The 24,190-nt window shown below is 42.8% G+C and overlaps 1 protein-coding gene across 1 annotated transcript in view; it reads right to left on the bottom strand.

Annotated features, from left to right (window-relative positions):
• The window catches only part of LOC139265961 (ephrin type-A receptor 4), a 120,015-nt gene that overhangs the window by 39,961 nt on the left and 55,864 nt on the right, over positions 1–24,190 (bottom strand). The window contains exons 4-5 of the mRNA XM_070883599.1: positions 23,062–23,217; positions 14,661–14,996 (exon numbers count right to left, since the gene is read on the bottom strand). Of these exons, the coding sequence (XP_070739700.1) occupies positions 14,661–14,996; positions 23,062–23,217 (492 nt within the window). The remainder of the gene's footprint in view (positions 1–14,660; positions 14,997–23,061; positions 23,218–24,190) is intronic.

Here is a 24,190-nt window from a genome sequence, read left to right as displayed (position 1 = left end):
CCACTGCTACTGAGACAATGCTGAAATAAATGTACAGTATCTATGGTTGGTGCATTGGTAATGCAAACTTTCACTCTTGACTTTGACTATTTCGCATGGAAACATAAAAAATAGGTGCAGGAGTTGGCCATTCAGCCCTTCGAGCCTGCGCCACCATTCACTATGATCATGGCTGATCATGCATTTCAGTACCCCATTCCTGCTTTCTCTCCATACCCCTTGATCCCTTTAGCCATGAGGGCCACATCCAACTCCCTTTTGAATATATCTAATGAACTGGCCTCAACAACTTTCTGTGGTAGAGAATTCCACATGCCAACAACTCTCTGAGTGAAGAAGTTGCTCCTCATCTCAGTCCTAAATGGCTTACCTTATCCTTAGACTGTGACCCCTTGTTCTGGACTTCCCCAACAACGGGAACATTCTTCCTGCATCTAACCTGTCCAACCCTGTCAGAATTTTATATGTTTCTATGAGATCCCCTCTCATTCTTCTAAATTCCATTGAATACAAGCCTAGTCGATCTAATCTTTTTTCATATGTCAGTCCTGTCATCCCGGGAATCAGTCTGGTGAACCTTCGCTGCACTCCGTCAATAGCAAGACTGTCCTTCCTCACATTAGGTGACCAAAACTGTACACAATATTCAAGGTGTGGCCTTAACAAGGCCCTGTACAACTGTACTAAGACCTCCCTGCTCGTATACTCGAATCATCTCGCTATGAAGACCAACATACCATTTGCCTTCTTCACCGCATGTTGCACCTGTATGCCAACCTTCAATGACTGATGTACCATGACACCCAGGTCTCGTTGCACCTCCCCCTTTACCAATCTGTCACCAGTCAGATAATAATCAGCCCTCCTGTTTTTACAACATTATACCGCATCATAATGGTCATTAGTGTAATGGTTGCAGACGGTCCATGCAGGCCAGCAGAAGCCAAACAATTTCACTGGCCTGTATAGTGTTGGTGCCAGTGCTTAGGTGACCAAAAGCATGGTGTCTCTGGCAATTCGCTTTGCATTCATACTGCTATTAGAGGGGCAGGTCCCTGACAACATGAGCATCGCTCAATTATATGGCTCATTTGCTACGAACAAGCCAGCAATGTAAAACTGCAGTAAAACGCTGGGCACCATGCAGCTATAGCAGTTTACACATTATGGATTCATCAGCTAGGAGTGACTTCAATTCCAATTTTAAAAGAATTGTTCATGGGATACGGGCATCATTGGCAAGGCCAGCATTTATTGTCCATCCCTAATTGCCCTTGATAATGTAAATTTAAATGCAGCCAAATCCTGTTAAGCATGCTATCTCCATCCTGCAATCTTTTCAAGATTTCGTTATTAAGGGCTAGAACTTCCACTTTTGTAGTTTTGGGCGATATGTCCGGTGTGGGTGGTAAAAAAGGGTTTTCAGATCACCGACTTCTTGCCCATTCTCAAACCACCTAGTCTCCACTTTTGAAAATGGGCATTACTGCGAGCGATATAAAATGGTCGGTAGCGTTATATTTTTCTGACCTCTGCCGTAAAGTGTGGCTGTCCTTAGCAACGGCATGGCAACGCTCGATTCCCACGATTCTGGAGGTCAAGGGTCACCATGACATGCACAGAAGAGGAGACAGAGAGCGAGGGAGCTCAGAGGGACTGAAGGCGTGGCTGGGTGTGGTGTCACTTCATTAGAAGGAAGGAGGGAGATGGTTTCACAGCAAGTAGGCAAACAAAAAGCCCAGCCCAAAGGCACACCAGAGAATATGGACCGAGACAGCAGAGGTGGTCTCGTCAGCAACCAATGAGGTGCGTGAGGGCAACCAATGCCATAAACGATGGAACAACCTTGTGGGATCTGCAAGAGTAAGTATTACATTGATTTACATGTACTTATGTATTTATATAATTTGACTTGTAACAGTCATGAGTGACTATCAGAAGATGTGAGGTCTTGCACTTTTACCGGAAATGTTTTACTCAAAGCCTCCGGTCACGGTGTGCATCTTTAGGTAAAGAATGATAATTATCATAATAATCATGATTACATCTGTCGGTTATGTGTTGTATCAGTCTCTGTGACAGTACCGAGCAATGATATCATGCAATGATCTCATGCTATGTCGTCCTGTCACCTTTTACAGAAGAAGCTATCGACGATGAGGTCCATTCAGAGGCGAACGGGTGGGGGGGCCACCAGTCCCCAGCGACATCACTGACATCGAGGAGCTTGTGCTCGCACTCATGGGAAAGCACTCCCGGACAGCCACGGACATATCTGCAGACCCTGAAGTGATGCCACGTGAGTAAAGCTTACACCATTGCATCATGTAAATTCAATAGATGCCACACCCACTCATATCCGAACAATCATATATGACAGATGATTTCTAAAATGGTCATAGAAATAATGCTGGCCTAATGAAAATCATTGCAATGTGTTGATGGTCATGAAATGTGATGTCTGTGATGATTTTGAGAGCGGTGGTGCTTTTGTCATGCATATGTTGTGTGTAGCGCTGGATTCACCTTGTCACCCTAGCACCCCCTTCTCCTCTAACAACCTCATTTGTGTTTTGCAGCTCAGCCAGCAGCGCGGCCCCAGGCAAGGCCACAGAGGCCAGAAGATGGGAGCGTGGGGCAGGAGTCGGCGTACGATCCTACTACATCTGGTGCTGAGGAGCTCCTATTCTCGCCCGTCAATCCGCTGGGTCTGTTCTCCACGGACGAGAGCGCGGACTTCGAAGAACCTGCATCGCCACGCTCCAGAAGCCATTCTACCCCAAGGCCATCTAGTGGTCCTCCAGTCATTCCCACCTCCACTCTGGAGGTGCCGACCCCAAGCACCTTGCCACAGGGCACCCCATTTGGCCCCAGGATGGCGCCGACCCCGTGGAGGCCTCGTGGATACGGCAGGTCTGTTCCATGAGTGCGACATGAGAGCGGAGAGATGGTACTGTTGTCCAGGAGGACTGTAGACATTGGTGACCAGCTCATCGAAGCATTGGGGGGCATATCCCAACAGCTGGCCACCATGACCGAGTACATTCCACGCATGGCGGAGGCCCTGGATGCGATAACCAGGAACATTGCTGCCACAGGCCTCCCAGTGATCCCCGAACGTGACACTCCACCCCGCATCGCCACTGCGAGCGACAGATGAGAGTAAGAACCAATATCCTGTTTCTGCATCAGAGAATGTTTCCCCCTCGGCATCCCCTGCTCCCGTCCCCATCCAAAGCCCACATCTGCCTTCATCCCCCCCCAATAAGGCACCGCCTGAGGAGCTCCTCGGCCTGGCACCGTGGAGCGAGGAGGGGAAGGGATAGAGGTGTGGAGTATAAGGGGAGAGGGGACGGAAAGTGAGATGCATGTGTGGAGGTGATGGCTGTGTTATATCTCTATCTGTGTGTATGCAAATTTGTTGCAATGTATGGGGACTGGGGACCACGCTCCTGCTTTGCCTTTGTATTCTGTGTTGCTGGACATGTTGAACAGTTGATTTATGTCAATGGTGGGAAAAGTAGGGTGTGGACGGGGGTTGGGTGTTATTGGCTGTGATACTTATGATTTCAGACCAATGTTGGTATTAAATTTTTGTTCTTGAGCATAACCTTGTGGCGCATTGTCTCAGATAGCTGGACCGTTACACACTGGTGATTCATTACCATGAAAGGATTAAATACAACTTTACATCAATCAACGTAAAATTTAACTGGCACCAAGCTAATGGGCACCATTGATGTCCGAGCTGCACACACACAGCAGTGTGTCAGCATTGTCACTCACATCAGCGCTCTTTCAGGCAAATCTTTCAGATATCAGCTCCTCACGTAAGAGTGGGATTTAACAAATGCCAGCCACACCGCTGGCGTCCGTTCCGGTTAGTTCCATTTTTTGTGGGCGTTTTTTTGCCGAGCGATATAATGGGCGATATGTGTGTGAGGTGGTGAAATTGATGCTGGGCGATCTCATGGCCTCTAGTTTGGGTAAATATGCTCTTTACAACAAAAAACAATGGGTGGGTGTTAATATTGAATCTCGGTGTTAATTCCATGCAGAAAACAATGCTGTGCGATATTATGGGCGTTGATTTCACCCATTCTGCTGATTCCGCCCCCAAAAAGTGAGTGGGCGGTAATATTTTTTCCTGCCGTTAAGCCCATTGGGAAAATAACGCTCGGCAATAAGTTTCCTAAAAATGCCCGTCAGTTTCCATTTTGTGGCTAAATAGGCGATATATGGGCGTTATACGTCATTTCAGCGGTAAAATGGGCATTAAGTGGGCATTAAGCATCCAACCCTATGACTTTTAATTAGAAAGAAAATATATGGATTGTAAAGTATACCTAAACACTATAAATTGAACTTACTGTAATTTCCAAGTTTGCTGCAAAAGTAGTAAGTTTAAATACCATCTAGACTTGTTCTATAGATGGATATAAAATAAATTAGAGAAGTAAATATGATAGTTTATACAGATTAGAAAGTACATATCTAGTTAGCAGCTAAAGTTGTTTAATTAGCAGGACTGACTACATTGGATGTGGATTGAAAATGATTTGGCTTTTTCAATTTGTACACACTTTACTGAACTACCAGTTATACCCCTAAGAAAATTAGATTTACTCCACAAACCATTTCCAATACTGTTATAAATTTACTATAGTTTCCCATCAGCTATCTGAAAGGCAGAATTTTATGGAATTCAACAACCAGAGGTTGTGGTCCATATTGGTACCAATGACATAGGTAGAAAGAGGGATGAGGTCCTGCAGTCAGAGATTAGGGAGCTAGGAGAGATTAAAAAGTAGGTCCTCAAGGTAGCAATGTCCGGATTACTGCTGGTGCCATGTGCTAGTGAGTACAGAAATAAGAGGATAGAGAAGATGAATGCGTGGCTGGAGAGATGGTGCAGGCGGGAGGACTTTAGATTCCTGAGGCATTGGACCGTTTCTGGAGGAGGTGGGACCTGTACAAGCCAGACGGGTTGCACCTCAACAGAGCCGGGACCAGTATCCTCGCGGGAGGTTTTGCTAGTGCTGTTGGGGAGGGTTTAAACTAGCTTGGCAGGGGAATGGGAACTGGAGAATAGATTCAGTGGGGAGAGAAGCAAACTGGAATTGGGCAGCGTAGAAGTAGAAGTAGAAAGTGAATTTGGAAGACAGCGGAAACAAGGGCTAGAAAATAGACACCAGGGGAGTTTGGCAATTCTAAATGGTATATACCTCAATACAAGGAGAATAGGAAATAAGGCATATGAGCTGAGAGCACAGGTTGACACTTGGGAGTACGATATTATAGCTATTATTGAGACATGGCTGAAAGAAAGGCAGGTGTGGCTGCTCAACATTCCTGGTTACAAGGTTTTCAGACGGAATAAAGAGGGGGTGAAAAGGGAGGGCGGGGGGGAGGGTCGCAGTCTTGATTAAAGAAACCATTACAGCTGTGAGAAGGGATGATATGTTAGACGGGTCATGAAACAACGCCATATGGGTCGAATTACTGAACAAAAAAGGGGCGATCACACAACTGGGAGTGTACTGTAGACCCACAAGCAGTCAGAGGGCGATAGAAGAAAAAATATGTGGGCAAACTGTTGCGAAGTGCAGAAACTATAGAGTTTTAATAGTGGGGGATTTCAACTACCAATTATTAACTGCGACAAAATGTAGTGTGAATGGTACAGAGGGTGCGGAATTCCTAAATGCATTCAGGAGAACTTCTTTAGCCAGCATGTAACAAGCCCAACAAGGGAGGGGGCGGTTCTTGACTTGTTTTTATGGAATGAAGAGGGGCAGATGGAAGCGATATTAGTGCGAGAGCATTTTGCTGCTAGTGATCATAATTCAGTAAGAATTAGGGTAGTTATGGAAAATGACAAAGGGAGACCAGGAATAAAAGTTCTCAATTGGGGTAAAGCCAATTTTGCTGAGCTGAGATGGGACTTGGCCAAAGTGGACTGGAAATGGCTATTGATGGTAAATCAGTGTCAGAGCAGTGGGAGGCATTCAATAAGGAGATCCTGAGGGTACAGAGTAAGTATGTTCCCTGAAAAAAAAGGGTGGAGCTAACAAATCTAGAGCCCCCTGGATGTCAAGGGACATACAGGGTAAGATAAAGAAAAAAAAGGAAGCTTATGACAAGATACCGAGAACTCAACACTGCAGAACATCGAGAGGAATGTAAGAAGTGCAGGGGTGCAATTAAAAAAGTTGTCAGGAAAGCAAAGAGAGAGCATGAAAGAATGTTGGCAAGTAAAATCAGGGAAAACCCAAAGATGTTTTATAAATACATTATGTGCAAGAGGATAACTAGAGAAAGCGTGGGGCTGATTAGAGATCACAAAGGAAATCTGTGTGCGGAGGCTCAAGACGTGGGTATGATTCTTAATGAATACTTTGCATCTGTTTTCACAAAAGAGAGGGCGATGCAGGCTTTGCAATGAGGGAGAAGGAGTGTGTAATATTAGAAGAGATAAACATAGTGAGAGAGGAAGTATTATTATGATTAAGAAGTTTGCAGATGACACTAAAATAGGCTGTGTGGTTGATAATGAATAAGAAAGCTGCAGACTGCAGGAAGATATCAATGCACTGGTCAGGTGTGAAGAACTGGCAAATTGAATTCAACCTGGGTAAGTGTGAGGTTATTTGTGGAGGTTTAACAAGGCAAGGGAATACACATTAAATGGTCGACACTGAAAAGTGTAGAGGAACAAAGGGACCTTGGTGTGCAGGTCCATAGATCCCTGCAGATAGCAGGCCAGGTAGATAAGGTGGTTAAGAAGGCATATGGAATACTAGCCTTTATTAGTTGAGGCGTGGAATACAAGAGCAAGGAGTTTATGCTTGAACTGTATAAAACACTGGTTAGGCCACAGCTGGAGTACCGTGTGCAGTTCTGGTCACCACATTACAGGAAAGATGTGATTGCACGGGAAAGAGTGCAGAGGAGATTTACAAGAATGTTGCCTGAACTGGAGAATTTTGGCTATAAGGAAAGATTAGAGATGCTGGGTCTATTTTCTTTGGAACAGAGGAGGCTGAGGGGAGGTGTATAAAATAATGAGGGGCCTGGATAGAATGGATAGGAAGGACCTGTTTCCCTTGGCAGAGGGGTCAACAACTTTGGGGCACATATTTAAAGTAAATTGCGGGGAGGTTTAGAGGAGATATGAGGGGAAATTTCTTCACCCAGAGGGTGGTGGGGGTCTGGAACTCACTGCTTGAAAGGGTGGTAGAGGCAGAAACCCTCACCACATTTAAAAGATACTTGGATGTGCACTTAAAGTGTCGTAACTTACAGGGCTACGGACCAAGAGCTGGAAAATGGTATTAGGCTGGATAGCTCTTGGTCGGCCGGTGCAGACACGATGGGCCGAAATAGCCTCCTTCCATGCTGTAAATTTCTATGATTCTATGAATATTGGAAATCAGGATGTTTATTCCGTTGTATGAAATAAATGTTACTTTATTAACTTTTTAAACACCTACCACAAAATTACATTTACCCCTTTTATCACAATTACTGCAAATGTGTCTGAGCAAAATCAATTTTTCACAAAAGTACAGAATTGTTTACAACAATACTTCTGAACTTATAATAATCCAAAAGACTGTTATAGTTATGAGGGGTGGTGAAAAGAGATCTAACATTTAGTCACTAAGGGCCCAATTTTCCCCAACCCCTTTTGTCGGCGCACTTACCTTAAATGCGCCGATTTTGCGCGCTGGAAAGGGCGCCAGAAAAAAGGGGCTCCATTCTGCCTGCTCTGCCGAGTCTCCGGTGTCCCAGCGTGGCGTAGATAATGAAATGGAGGGCGGAGCAACAGGCCAGCGCAGAAAGCACTGCCCGCAGCTCATGCGCAGTGAAGTCTGCATGCATGCTTCTCGCCCTCCCAGCGTGTCCTGCGGGCTGTGAGCAGGAACCGATGCTCGCAGCCCCTATCACTGGCTGAAGGGACACCCCGATCTTCACCGCACCCTATCCCTGGCCGAGTGGCCTCCCGCACCGGCCGGCCGGCCCGCTGACTTCCTGGGCCGAGGTAGGACTTCAGTTTTATTTTTTATTTGTTATTGAATGCTTATTTTTGTGCTTTGTTTAGTGCTTTGTAAGTGTTGATGCTTTAAATGTACTAACCTGCGCCAAATTCTTAACTGCCCGCAATGTTTATCAGAGCTGGCCACATACGCTGACCTAAGTCAATTTGGAGTAAGTTTTAGCTGGTCAAAGTGGCAAAAATGGCCAAAACTGGTGTAAGTGCCTGGGAACGACCCCTTTTGGAAAAAAAAAACTGAACTAAAAAAAATCGTACCTAACTGACTTACTCTGGAGCAAATTTTTTGGGGGAAATGGCATTTTTTAAACTTACGCCAGAAAAAACAAATTACGCCAAAAAAATTGATGCAAGTCATGGCCAAAATTGGGCCCCATGACACTAGAGGAGAATGACACTGACTGCATTCTTTTGCTGTCAGCATCACTTGCGAGTACAAATGGTGCTAATTCAGTATATTGCGAGTCTTACTTTTTTGTGAGACTTGTGACCTGCTATCAGATTAGGCAATTCCTGCGCTATCCCACTAAATACATGGACCTGATTCCATGCGCCTGTGTCACAATGCCATAAAGGTGATTGCTTTCAATTTGACCTCATCCCGAGCTTATTCTATCCCCTCAGAGACAATGAACAAAGTGCAATTTTTCATCAGTAGGTACATTAATTTCAGTTCCTAAGTAAATGCTAAATTGTGGGTGTACAGTTAAACAGGTCTCACGTATGCAGTTGCACAGGCATTTTGTCCTATGAACCAACCTCCAAATGGCCTACAGGAAAGTGGAAGCTGCACATGAAGGTTCACTCCCATGGGACCCAACCAGGAATGTGAAAGTGCCTTTAATTCATACAAAAGCAGTGGATGGTTCTGAAGCAATTCCAAACACATCGTTAACATGTTAACTGCTGTGCATGATCAGCACAAACTTAACACGAGAGATTACGCACAAAGACTTTGTCAAAAGTCAGTAACATTTCACACCCCATTTACTGTGTAAACGGATGCCAACTGTGTTTCTGCTGGCTAGGAAAACCTTCCTGCTTATGCCAGGGATGCTGTTCAGAGGCAGCGGGTAAAGAAAAAGATTATTACTATCCCTTCCTGCAACCCCATGCAACTCACCCCCAATTTGCTTGCAAACTGGGGGGAGAACTAACAAAATTAATTTGGAGAGAGCATAATGCACTTGCAGGAACATTATGCATTTCTGGTTCGCTATCATTTGCTGTTTACCATGATGCAGAGCTCAACAGATCTGAGTTATACTTCCAGCTCTGTATTACTGATTTTTTTTTGGGTGTTACCAAATGCTCACGGGACAGCTGGCTTTTTGCAAGCAGTAAAATGAGATATAAAAAGTTCTCCGGTAGACCATGCTTCATTCTCATTGCAGTTGCATTATCGAAGTGATTATTTGTACTGTGCAGGATCTGTGGAGTCCCCGCCCCCAAACCGGAAGTGTCAATTCGACCACGTTGCCCGATCCGAGCGGCCTTGACCCGAGCGGCCTCTGTGAAATTTCAAATCCTGTTTTGTTTCATCACGTTTTACATATACAATGACCAAATGAAAGGATTGGGACCCATGTGATTGTGAAGTGATGCTGCAGTGGCCTAAGAATACGTTTGGCAGAGACATAAATCTGTCTCTATAGTCGCTCACCTGTAGCATGAGAGGGAGGAGGGGTGTGGGGGTAGAGAGAGAGAGTGTTGGGGGAGGGAGACAGAGAGTGGGCGGTGGAAGGAAGAGACTGGGGAGGGTGGGAGGAGAGAGAGAGTCTGGGGGGGTGGCGGGGGGAGAACCTAGGTGGTGAGGGGTTGGGTGGGGAAGAGAAAAAGAGCATGGGAGGTAGAGAGATTCTGGGGGGAGGAGAGAGTCTGGGGATAAAGAGAGAGACTGGGCTGGGGTGGGGGGGATCGGAGGGGAGAGCAGGAACTCAGGGATATCGTTGGAGTGGATGAAATCCAGAAGTCATGATACTGTCACTATTCACTTCATACCCAATAAACCGGTTAACAATCCGCACACAATGCCCCTTCGCTGGTGTAAGGAGGGACTTTGGCTGGGGGAGGCAGCACTTGCGCTGGGGAGCAAGGGACTTCGGCTGGGAGGGGTGTGGCGGAAGGACGCACTTGCGCTAGGATAAGGGACTTCGGTTGGCACTTGGTGGCTTCTGGGGAAACATAGAAAATAGGTGCAGGAGATCTATCCTAGAAGTCAAAGTGGATCTAGTTACTATTTGTGAAGTCAGTGAGAACTTGGATTGGGCGGTTCCAGTTACACAATCCAGAGAAACTTCAGGGTATGGCTTATCCTCCAAGGAGACCAATCAGAGACAAGGGGCAGCCATTTTTACAGTACAAATAAACTCGTCCTTGCAGTTTACCTATTGTGAAGCCCAAGTAATGTGAAACTGTTTCCTCAAGGACACCGAGTCTTGATCTGCATAACTTCACACTCAATGATACTACAGATTTGTCATGTATATGAAGCTATAAACAGCTTCACATCTGCACAGAATAGCTGGCCTACAATAAAGATCCCACCATAAGGATGTAATGAAAAGGTTTGTGAGCTGCACTTCACTGCTTCTAAAATAGATGGTATACCCACTGAAGTGCTGGACAATCACTCTCATCCCTGCTAAGTAATAGCTTACTTTATTAAACCAGCTACCGATAACTATTGAAATTATTATACTAGGCTGGTTTGATGGAGACAGAACAGGCTGGCAGCTTAATTTCATATAAATCTGAATTATTTGCATAGTCAAAATCTATCTTGCTTTCACACTGTTTAGAAAACAGAGGAAAACATAGCTACAGGAAACAGTACATTAAGATATCTAGCACTAAAATGTGTTTGTTTGAATTTTTGTTCAAAATTAGGCCATGAAAACTAAAGTATGACTACATGTTGTGCAGTACCTCAATTATATTGTGCAGTTACCTTTGGAAACACTTGAATTGTTATAACACCGCACTATATTCTCAGAGTGTCTGAAAGCACTTCATATAGAAAATTACTTTACAGTACTACACCAAATATAGTCACTTAGTTTGCTGCCATTTCTTCAGTTTGGATCTTGAGAGGCCGGAATCTCTGAGCGAGTTCTTGGGAATTACAATGCAACACTGGGTCCCTGACTTTGTCACCGGTATAAAGGAGCTGGCTCACAGCTTCTTATCTCCCAGAATCCATCCGCACAAAAAAAAAAGTACCATTAATAAAACAGCTCCTGCCTCTTATTTTTATTTGAAAATACCTGTACATTATTGACTTGGCTCGGAGCTTAGCTGCTGAAAGCCATATTCAGTTTGAGGTCAGCCTGACCTAGAAAATCTTGGACTCTTGCATCTCTCAAATTCCACCGGAAAACTGTTGAAATAACTTCCTGTGGACACATTTATCAATGTGCTTAACAAAGACATTCCCCATTATTCTGCAGAGGCCTTGAAACACGACACAGGCGAACTTTGTAACTCTTCTGGAAAAGGGAAAATAAGCTCGAGCCCAAACTAATCAATGACTTAATTCAGCGCTGGGATTTTTGACATTGTCTGGGTATACTTTAAATTTCAGTCACATTACTTCCTTTAGTAGTTATAGTGTGCAATCATAAAATTGTAGGAAGTCAAAGCAGCCAGATTTATGAATTTCATTTTATCAAATATCAACAGGAAGCAAACTCTGTAGAGAGCACAATACTTAAGTGGAAATGTTTCAAATATTAAGTCTGCATCACAATATTTTTGGAAGACTTTTCCAAAGCATTTATACTTCTCAGCTATGATCAAAATCTTTCCCCTCCTCATATCTTAAAGGGGGAGCTCCTCTGGGTACTTGTTCATTAATCACTATCAGCTGATTTTTACTCAACTCCTTTGTGAGACCAAATGACACGCGGTGTCCACCAGTACGCTCGCGGCCTTCCGCGAGAGGTGGGCGCCGGAGGGACTGGAGTGCATCGTCACCCCCGGCAACCAAATTTTAATTTGATTTTATATGTTTTAAAGTTTAATTTGTTTTAATTGCTGGGTTTTTAGTGTCCCCCTCCCCTTTTATAGGGGGCACTTGTAATAATTTATGCTTTTAAAGCCCCCCCCCCAAAAAAACCCACAAAAAAATACAAAAAAAAAAATATATAAAAAGGGTCATGATAAGTGTTTGGAGTGTCCCCCAGATCGGGGGGCATTTGAACTAATGTTTATTTCTGTTTCCAACCAAAAGAGTTGTGAGATCAAATGACACGCGGTGTCCACCGGTACGCTTGCAGCCTTCCACGAGAGGTGGGCGCCAGAGGGACTGGAGTGCATCGTCACCCCCGGCAACCAAATTTTAATTTAATTTTATATGTTTTACAGTTTAATTTGTTTTAAATGCCGGGTTTTTAGTGACCCCCTCCCCTTTTATAGGGGGCATTTGTAATAATTTATGCTTTTAAAGCCCCCCCAAAAAACACAAAAAAAAACAAAAAAATAGAGCAGTTGAAAAGTGTCTGGAGTGTCCCCCAGATCGGGGGGCACTTGAACTAATGTTTATTTTTGTCCCCAAAAGAGTTGTGAGGCCAAATGATTAAAAAAAAACGTCATCTCATTGCCGGAATAGCAGATGGATAGCTTTCTGCCGAGTTATGCTTGCTTCACCTAAGCAATGCCCAGCCATCTTCGAAAAGAACCTTTCAGGAAGATCCAATTATCTGCTAACTGGTTTCTCTACCACAAAAAAACTGTTTTGGTTCTTTTAAAAAAAAAATCAATCTGTTTCTGCACAGTTGTGTTTTAAAATAATTTGTGTTTTAAACAATAATTATTGGCTGTTCTCTGGAAATGGTAAGCCACATCTAGTGACTACAGCAGTCTAGACAGTGTACAATCGATAAAAAATTGATGCTTGCATTACTGAGCTTGCATGAAGAGCCACACTCCAGGACATGCTCGGAACTCATATTTAAAATGACTGCATTGGCTTGAATTTTTATTCTATCTATAGCAGGAAATGCATGGAGGTGGAAGATAATTGAAGTGTTGCACAAATAAGCAGACCGATATCTTCATAATGTTGGTCCTTGTTCAAGTGAGGCATAAAGCCAATTCTACTAGTTTTATCTGTAATTGTGGTATTCAAGCATGGTTCGTTTAAGCATAAGGAGAACTTCATGTCAATACTCATTAGTTTAGAATGTACCCATTTATTATTATCCATGAATCTGTAGCAGTATCACTGGTTGTTGATTTAAAGCATGGACCACACTATCAAGACTTTTAATATTGTATATTCTTTACAGTATGTAAGCTTCCAGTTCTGACGAAATGTCATCGACCTGAACTGTTAACTCTATTTCTCGCTCCACAGATGCTGCCTGACTTGCTGAGTATTTCCAGCATTTTCTATTTTTATATCAAAGAATATTTGGTTGAATTCCCAAACAAATCTGCTGGAATAGATGGCAGGTGAAGTTGAGATGACAGAAGCGATCTGTCAATGATGAGAGAGTTTGCTCCAAAGAAGTGACAGTGGATAGAGAGATAGAGAGCTTACTCTAAATACTTCCAAACTTCCTAAAGCTGAAAAGTGTGTTCCAAATCCTGAAGGTCCCAGCTTCTGACATTGGAAAGTGAACAGCTGTGAAATGGTAACTTTTATATCACTTTTGCAGCTGTCATCTATTCAGAGGAATGGAGAGTTACTGAAAACCCAACCTATTTACCTGACGTGATCCCTGAGTGACAGGCACCTCGTCAAAAAGTTGAAAAATAGGTAGTAGGTAGTAAAATGCTGTTCAAATACCTTTAAACACCCTCTTAACTATTTCAATTAGCTCACCCATTGCTTATTGCCGGGTCTGTAAAGCACAGGCAGACCCGGCACTTGGGAAACTTACACAGAGGCGGGTCAGAGTAGGATACCGTCCTGCTGTCAATCTTTTAGATTTTAACACTGCAGGATACCGTCCTGCTGTCAATCTTTTAGATTTTAACACTGAACTCGCCTTCTGAGCAGTGGCAAAATCCTGGGAGTCTGTGTGGCACAGTGGGTTTGACACTGCCCTTTACCTCTTGGGCCTGGGTTCAAATCCTGCTCAATCTGATATGTTAAATGTCTCCTCTAGCTTTTGGCCAATGTGGAATAAATTTGGGAATTGTCAATAGCTTATCATTGCAATAGCTGATCCGAATTGGCAATCTCACTTAAGATGTACCACAGGATGGTTGGTATGGGAAATGGGGAAGATGTCACATTGGCCCAAAAGGGAAATGCTCTTCTGAGGTTGGGGCTGATGTATACTGATGGGACAGCACAGGAAGAGCCTTACTTTGCATCTGGCTATGCTCTACTTGACCTGGGATTGCTTGGTGCTGCCAGTGGGTGACTGAACTGGGATGAACTCCATTCCTCAGCACTAACAGCTCTCATCTTGATGAGCACAAAAGAATTAAAAACAAAGAATTTGAATAAAGTTTTGAATGTCTCTAAAGTGACCTCTGTCACAGTGCGGGTTTCCTGGTGATACTTCTTAAAAGACCCAACATCAATAATGTATAAAATGTCAAATAATAAAGCAGCAATTGCGGCACTTAATGTGTAATTTCACACTCTTACCTGCCTGGTTGGTTGTGACCGTGACTAAGACAGATTGGTCGTGGCTAGGATTCTGGTTTGTGACTCCATTTACTGCAAAAATTTCGAAGGTGTAATTGGTGTGAGCCTGAAGATCAGTAATAGAGACCTTGGTGTTTTTCAAGCCCGTCTGCTGGGGGATGAAATGAATGCCACTCCCACATGGCCGGCATCGGCTGAGGTCATTGGTGCATTTCTTACAGATAACATTGTAGGTAACGTCGTGCCTGCCCCCGTTGTTCTGGGGAGGACTCCACTCCAGGATCACAGATGTCTCATTGATGTTGGAAATCAGGTTCAGCGGAGCAGAGGGTGGTCCTGGTTAGAGTGGAGAAATCCGGTGAATGACAACTTTATTGTGTTTGAAAAATTCGATACAATATTCAATCCACTTAATCCTTTTTAAAACATCTTAAGGGCATTTGTTGAAAATAAATCACTGTCAAATATTTTAAAACAGACGTGAACCTTTTTTTATCATCTCGGTCGTCGTACTTCCTTCCAGTTCATTCATATTAACTTGTTTATCTTGGATTTCTAATGTTTTATGTAATGGCCATGGGCAAAAAGCAATAAAAAACATAAAGCTGCCAAGAGATGCTAACAGATACTGAATATAATCTGCTTCTGTGACATCAGCATTACTGTTTATATACTGTGGTGCAGCCTTACTGAACACTGGCAAAATTAACTATTTCTGTTTTGCGTAACTTTGCAGCCTCCTATACAAAAGCACAGCATAAATTACTGCAAATCAATCTTTGTTCAGATACAACAATTGAATGCACTTGGTAAACTTTTCCATTGCATTCTGAATTATAAGCGATAAAAACCCAGGTGCTCAATACACAACTGCAAGGATCGCGCTATCAAAGAAAAATCAGAGTATAAAAGTATAGTTAAGAGATTTGGAAGGAAATATTTCTAGTTTATTAAAAGTTCATTTTGTGGATTGGACTCTTCAGACTGCATCTCAACGGAATGCTCTGTGTTCACGTGGGAAAATGTCCCGCGCTGAATAAGAGCTTTTTGGAAGCAAAAGTCAATAATTATTATGTGGGACAGGGCACGACAGTGTCTAAACAGGGAACCAGTGAGGCGTAAAACTGGGTAGCAGATGCTAGCAAGAGTCGAGGAGCAGTGCACTAAAGAAGAGAGACATGGTTGCACAACAAAGTGGAAGCATGAAGCTCACCAAAAGGAAAAGCTGCATTATGCAGCAGCCTGCAGAGAAGGGTACCCATTTCCTTTCTAAACCAGCTAGAGCTGTGCACTTTGCACAGCTACAATCGTCTCATTATTAATTAAATTAAGTTTTTACAACACAGCAATTAAATTCTCTTTTTGGTGTTCTTGCACAACTAAATGGTTTAATATGAAGTAAAACGATCATGTTGGTGTTTCTGAAATGTCTCAGGTTGTTTGCTAAGTCCTTAGAAAAGCACAGTTTGCAGTCCCAGTAGTTTTGAAACCGTTACCAAACCCCATTAGCAGACAGAAACACTTTTAAATGAGACTATGCAGTTAGTGTTGAACATTTATTTGGAAATGAAATGCAGTTAATGTAATATGTAACATAAAATTTAAAAACCTCAGTAGGAGAATGGTTTTCTTGGACTACTTGTGTTGATGTGGGGAATAGGGCTAATGCTCCACTGTACTTTAATTATATTTTGTTCCAATTTGCATGAACAAGCCTCACTATAAACATGCCCTTTCAGACAGTGCCCATTTAAAAATATATTTTCATTATTTTTCACCGGAGGAAATCAATACTGGTAATATGCAATTTGTGCTCGGATTTCTGGTTCTGGGATTGTCTGGGTTCAAAGAGCAAAGATCAGTGGCATCAGTGTATCTTTATTACTGGTATTGATTCTCATTGGGGGAAGAAATTAAAGGTAATTAAAATGGAATGATTTTAAAAGGAATTGGTTTGACAAGTAAGCATCTTGCACCGGTACTTCCACAACTTGTTAAAGGACAATAAAAAAACAGAACAAATGGCTCATTGCTGGCCTGCTCCTCCCAACTTGGGGGGGGGTGGTGGTTATGTTCTATGTACTATTTTCATCACACTGGTTAATGCTTACTTTAAATGGATTAATGACTGTGTTAAAAAGTGCAAACATGAATTTAGCAAATATGAATTTAACAAAAATGCATTAACCAGTGCTATAGAAACAGCACACAACTGAAATAAAGCCCTCTGATTTACTTTGGATGAATAGGGTTACTATTTGCAAAGATAACATCTACTAGGAATCAATCCAAATTTGATGTGGTATAACGGGCTTTAAAAATAATGCTTAATAGGGCTCCCCGAGGCATTTATATACCTCCTTTCACGACGTAGGATATCCCAAAGCCCTGTACAGCCAATTAAGTACTTTTGAAATGTAGTCACTGTTGGAAACACGGCAGACAATTTAATACAACACCTTGTATTTATATAGCGCCTTTAACGTAGTGAAACATCCCAAGATGCATCACAGGAGTATTATGAGGCAAAAAATTTGACACCGAGCCACATAAGGAGAAATTAGGGCAGGTGCCAAAAGCTTGGTCAAAGAGGTAAGTTTTAAGGAGCGTCTTGAAGGAGAAAAGAGAGGTAGCGATGCGGAGAGGTTTAGGCAGGGAATTCCAGAGCTTAGGGCCTCGGCAACAGAAGGCACGGACAGCAATGGTTGAGCGATTATAATCAGTGATTCTCAAGAGGGCAGAATTAGAAGAGCACAGACATCTTGGGGGGGTTGTGGGGCTGGAGTAAATTACAGAGATAGGGAGGGGCAAAGCCATGGAGGGATTTGAAAACAAGGATGAGAATTTTGAAATTGAGGCATTGCTTAACCGGGAGCCAACGTAAGTCAGTGAGCACAGGGGTGATGGGTGAACAGAACTTGGTGTGAGTTAGGACACAGGCTGCCGAGTTTTGGATCACCTCTAGTTTATGTAGGGTAGAATGTGGGAGGCCAGCCAGTTGGAGTAGTCAAGTCTAGAGGTAACAAAGGTATGGATGAGCTGAGGCAAGGGCGGAGATGGGCAATGTTTCAGAGGTGGAAATAGGCGGTCTTAGTTATGTTGCGGATATGTGGTCGAAAGCTCATTTCAGGGTCAAATATGGCACCAAGGTTGTGAACAGTCTGGTTCAGCCTCAGACAGGAGTTGGGGAGCTGGATGGAGTCAGTGGCTAGGGAACGGAGTTTGTGGCAGGGACCGAAAACAATGGCTTCGGTCTTCCCAATATTCAATTGGAGAAAATTTCTGCTCGTCCAGAACTGGATGTCGGACAAGTAGTCAGACAATTTAGAGACCGGGGAATGGTCGAGAGATGTGGTGGTGAGGTAAAGCTGGGTGTCATCAGCTAAATACTGAGTCACACATATGAATTGGGTCCAAGATTCAACCCCTAGTTATTATTGAGCCCTAGTTATTGCTAAGTTAGCTGCTTCACCTGGGGTAATACTACAATTGGACTTAGTGATCCTGGCTAAGGGGGAAGGAACAGCCAGTGTTGTGACTGCCAATCCAGTAACACATGCTGGGAAGTAAATATGGACATCCGGTGATGACAGGATCGGGCAGGTCTATAAATGACCAAATAGTCTACCAACATGCAACTGCCCAGGCTCAAATATGAAGAATGGCTACTTGATCATGGTACTGGAGGGCTGCCTGCATAGGTGGACTAATATCTCAATGGAGTCACTGCCTATAGTAAAGTAGTGCAACAAGTTATATGTGGAGGGGTGGGGGGAGGGGGAGAAAGAGGGAAGAAAATAATAGTAATGTTATGCAAATCGTATTATTTCACATTTGTTCCATGCTTTATCTATAACAGCTGACTGGTATGGAGGAGGAAGACGTTTCAGCACTGGAAAAATTTCAGCCATATTATGCAAAGGAGATGAGGACATTTTCAATTGAAAATAAAAGCTTCCTGATTTCTATGTCTCATTTCAAAACTAGTCTTGAAAGGCTCAGTACTTGAGCTCGGTTTTGAAGGGGATTTTGTGAGTGGTTTCAGAATCTTTTCAGTTTCATCACTTCCGGCCAACACCCGACATACTCAACATGGGCTGATGTGGCCAATACAAGCAACTGATAAATTTTTGTTAACTCATTAAAGCAGAAAGGCACTTTTCTGTGAAAGCAAATGATGGTAAACAAGAGAAATATGTTACTTTAATATTCTCAAAGGATCGCTGTTTTTTTTTTGCTTCTTTCCTGACAACTCCACATATCACCAGCACTAAGAGATTTCTTTCAACAGATATGGAAAGTGTTTAGTTTGCTGGAGGCTGGTTTATTCAAACGGTGGTGCTCAGATTACATTACCTGTTAACAAGTCTCTTTGGTATTCTGCACCATTTATCATTCAACATGAGAAGCCGATTTACATTTAATGCTCATTCCAAATTTCGACTGGAAAGAGGTAATACATTTGTATCCAAACTTGTGTTGACAAACATTGTCTGCATTAGGTCTTGTTGCCAAACAACAAAACTGGTGTTGAGCAGATCAGATTTTCGACCATTTTACCATGATTGTCACCATTTTGAACAACCTTGGAGTGGAATTATTACACAAGGCTGAGGGAGTGAGTTCCAGAGAGCACAGTGTAAGTGACTGAGAGAAAGATCAGCAATGGTGGAAGGTAGATTAGGAAATAATCTAGTGTCAGGAGAGCAGAAGGTACAGCAAACAATAAACTCCCCATAACAGACAGCCCTCGGAATTGGTCTTGCCTTTATGTACATGAAAGCAAGATTTAGTAGACAATAAAATTAGGGAGAAATTGGTGTCAGAAAAACAGAGGTTAAAATCAATGAAATTTCCAGCACTGTAACCTGTAGCTCAGCAACAGTCAGTGCCTTTATAAAAAAATCTTTTTCATTTTGATTGGACCAAATTAAAGAGAATCTTTTTTGAAAATTGTTCCTTTAAAAACATACATATTCTTCTCATTCTACTTCATAATCGGTAGCACTAGCAATGTAAAATACTTTTGCAAAATTTGCCCTTCTATTAACATCAACTTTACATGCCTCTTGGCACATTCTCTAGGTCTCCTTTTATGAATGTACGTGTGTCGGGAAATCGTGGGCGCATTGCAGCTCCTTAAAACGAGATCTTCTGTGTAATGGTTCCCACAATACAATTCCAAAATTGAAAAATCGATATAAAGTTAAATGTTGAGAAAGTTGCATCTACAGATGTCAGTTTTGAATATTGCAAAGGATTATTCAGAGTTTATATTGACCAATTAATGTGATTTATTTTCTGTATTGAGTTCAAAGTGTGATTAAAACATAGCTTTGCATTTATACTCTTAGAGTTGGCAACTCATTTCAAACTTGTTTGATAGGTTGATACCAATTCTATTGCAATATGATAACCATATTGGTATTTCCTCTATTTGTTAAAAAGATGAAAATCCACAAGTGTTTAAATTGAATTACTTCACAAATTATCATTGATTCTTAGATCTAATACTCATCGAGTGAGACTAATGAAGTGGTCTGATGTACTGCTAAACTTCAGTTACTTTAACATCACCCTGACATGTTTTAGTGAATTGTAAAATCTTAGTTTCATGGTCTAATCCCTAAGCAATTTTCAATGAGATCAAATTGATTTATTTTAAAAACACATTCCCTTGGTGCAGGAGGTCTATTGATACTGAACTATCCTTCAGACAGTTTACATCGAGAACCCAGGTTAGACTCTCCCCACCTTGGGGAACATTCAAACAGCTTCTCTCATTGGTTCGTGTCCTTGGAGCTTTCAATAGCTATGTACTCCATTTGAGGGGACAGGAGATCCAGTTGGTCATAAACTGCAACTAATGAATGCATTTTACAGACTAACTGTCGGTGTCTTCTCCTGACTGAGTTCATCGCCACCTTTCTACATCTAAGCACGTGCCCTACACTCTTCCAGCTCTGGCCTACTGATGTCTGCCTCCACCCCATCCCCTTGCTCCACTCTGCGTGGCAAGTGTGTTTGGTACTTTAGTCATGAACACAGCAGGAATCCAAATAAGGATGATCTTAGAAAACGGCAGACCTGCTTCATGAAAGCCAGAAGAATGGTTAACCACCGTGGCTTTGAACTCTGGAACTCCTTTCTCTTGATACTTCTTTCCCACTTTCAAAAACCTCCTGAAAACCCCTCTTTCATCATGCTCTCGGTCATCTCCTGTGATTCATTTCCTACTAGCACTCAGCATCTGCTTCCCCACTCGCCCTTTTTCTTGAATTGAAAGTGCAATTAAACACATAGCTTTCTTTGTTTACACCCCTTTACTCTACTAATACATTACTATCCAGTGTTGGCATCTCTTTTCAACCTAATCACTGGGCTGATACATAGGGCCTGAAATTCACCGTCCCCGATTGACAGCTACTGCGGAGTTTGGGCGGTCAATCAAAAACATCGATCGGTCACCACGGTCGAGTACTTTTCCCTTCCCAAGCCATATTCAGCTCGGGGAGGATTTCAGCGGTGTTCACTTCCGCCGGAAACGGCGCAGTGAAGCCACAGTAAAGGAAGATTTCCAGCGGTGAGGTCTGCAGCATGTGGGCCACTGAAAGGGACTACCACAGCGAAATTCACCGAATAAAAGGTAGGACTTTTCCCGGCAGTGCACCCGCGAGGTTTTCGATACGGTGCTCAAACGCAATACTGGTGGCCCTTTGGTAGGTAAAAAGTTTTATTACTTATTATTGTTTTTATTTCATTATCCAGCATGCATCCGCAGTATTTATCTTTTGATATAATTTTATTAATTATTATTGTTTTTATTTCATTTTCCAACATGCACAGTATTTATCTTTTCATATCGTTTTATTAATATTGTTTTTATTTAATTTTCCAGCATGCGCAGTATTTATCTTTTCATACACCTGTAGTTTTATTAATTGTTTTGGTTTCATTAAACCTGCTCAGTGCTGCTCAGAGGTTTACACCCCTGTACTTTTGTACAACTTTCAGGTCTAACTCTTTAGTGGAGTCCTGTGGACTGCAGAGACCCGCTTGGCAGGATTCACCCTGAGGATGGGAAGAGTGTTGGGAGGGCGACAACTGGCACACTTGCTCAGAAGCAGGGTGGCACGCAGGAAAAGGCATCACCATCAGCACCGTGCAGACTGGCAGCGGGCAAAAGGGAGGTAGCAGCCATGATTCATTCATTCTGTGCCAGACCAGTGTGCCCACCATTTTCACCAGCCCGAATCGGGATTGCGGTTGGCTGCTTGGGGACAAGGGATATCCCCTGTCCACTTGGCTGCTCACTCCTCTGCGGAACCCCAGGACAGCGCCAGAGCATGCATACAATGAAGCTCATTGTGCCACCAGATGCATCATTAAGCAGTGCATAGGCATCATTAAGCAGAGGTTCCAGTGCCTGGACCGCTCTGGTGGTACCTTGCAGTACTCTCCTCAACGGGTCTCCATAACCATCGTGGTCTGCTGCATACTGCACAATCTGGACATCATGAGGGGACAGCCGATGGAGGTGGAGCCAGCAGTACCACCTGAGGAGGAGGAGAAGGATCCTGGTCGCCCCAGAGCGAGGAGGTATCGACCCATCGCCACCTTGGAAGGGCCGGGTGCAGACTGGATAGCGCCTTCCTGGGTGGGTGCGTCCTCACATATATGGAAGTGCCTGACACCTCCCCTACAATCTCCCTCCATGCATTATGTACTGCCTGTCTGCCAGATCTCCTCACGTCAGAAAACAGTCCTCCAAACCGTCCATTAATGTCTCCAGCTCCATATCAGTGAACTTTTTGGCTCTCCTTGCACCTCTTACACCAGCCATCCTTCCAACCTCCTTCCCCCCCTCAGGGCCTTGCTGCAAACCTTGGCTTTTTAAAGGCCAAGGAGCAGCTGGCTCATTAGAAATCCTTACCTGCATACTGATTTTCTCAGTGGTGATAACGCTCAAATTAAGACAGCCACACCACTGAAAAATCCACTTTGGAAGGGTTCATTAGCGCTGGAACCCAGTTGTTCACTTTTGGAGCTGAATATGGGGTGGCCCAGCCACGAAAACATTTTGGCGCTAATGGCCACAAAAAGGTGGGGGGAGCACCAGCTTTCCAGCGGTACTGAATTTCGGGCCCACTCTATTCTATTTTTAACTACTAAATGTATTTAAATATATTGGCATCCCTCTTTGGTGGCAAAAGATGAAAATCCACTCCAATTTGAACTCCATTAATGCAAAACTGCTCATACATTTTTAGATCTGTAATACGCCGTGGCACATTTATTATATTAAAATTGCTCCGTTGTTGGAATTGTTGGCAGAAATAGGGACCTAATTGCGTTTCAAAACACAAACAATTGAGACAATATGTAAAAAAAAAAGACTCACTTGTACAAGGCATAGACAAGGGATCATTTTTGGCTCTGAAGTAACCCCTTTCACAGATGCAGTATGTGGAAGCTTCCTGCGCGGAAGAGCTGTGTGGTGGACACTTTGAGCAGCTTGGATCTGTCGACAAGGCCTTGTAGTATCCAATTTTACAAGCTGGAAGAAAGAATGGGAGTGTCACGATGTTATTTATATAGCTTTATATAGAACCTTCTGGTAACATTTTTGAAGTCCCCACAGTGGGATAACACTTGACTTTTAATGGAAGAGAAATGGAGTGTTAATGTAAATAACCAGAGGAGTAAAGGGATGGAATTCAAAACATTTACATGCTATCAGTTTTGTGTCTCAGATTTAATAGTTCTGCTGGTCTAAATGGCATCATTTTGTCATCGCTAGGCTGTGTTTCCCTTAAAACAAGCAGAGGTTGAATGAAAGTGAAAAGAGGGAGTTAAAACATTTACGTCACCTGAAGGTTATAAACTGATCTCATCCTCTCTGATGGTTACAAAATTATCCAAGAGTTTTAATTGGTACAATAAACTTCTTCCAACTGTATAAAACCAGATTAACCAAAACTATCAATCTACCTTGGGCCAGGTTTCAAATCCATAACTGAGATGACTAAGATTTATGGGACCAGTATTGTTACATAAGGTTGCAAGATGCTTTTGGCTATAGTTCAGGATTCTGTTGGAAAAAAAATCCAAAACCACAGCAAAGTACAAAGTATAAGGGTCAAAGTCTTCCCTCACATCAAACAACGCTAACCTAAGCAATCCCAAAAACAAATAATACAGCTCAAGTGGGCAAGGAAGGCTGTCAGATTAAACAAATGGAGACTGTGAAGCACATTGTTCTGTTAGCACTAAGCATTCCAATGCACTGATTTTAACAGCTGTATTGCAACACTATAGTCACAGTTGCTCATACATTCCTCATCATTCATTTGGTTAGTTCTCAAGGAAATAATGCAGAAGTGTAACTTGATATGGTAAAATCTCATGTGAAACATCTTTACTAATTGAGTCAAATGCTGCATCCTACTACCAAACTACTTTGACGAGACATATTGCAGGCAAACTTTAAAAAAATGAGGCAGACAAAAAGCAGGAAACTATAGACCAGT

The sequence above is a fragment of the Pristiophorus japonicus genome, chromosome 6 (genome assembly GCF_044704955.1).
Source record: "Pristiophorus japonicus isolate sPriJap1 chromosome 6, sPriJap1.hap1, whole genome shotgun sequence".
NCBI classification, from domain to species: Eukaryota; Metazoa; Chordata; class Chondrichthyes; family Pristiophoridae; genus Pristiophorus; species Pristiophorus japonicus.
The sequence above is the reverse complement of the archived record's forward strand: the minus strand, read 5'-3'. Positions and strand labels throughout refer to the sequence as shown.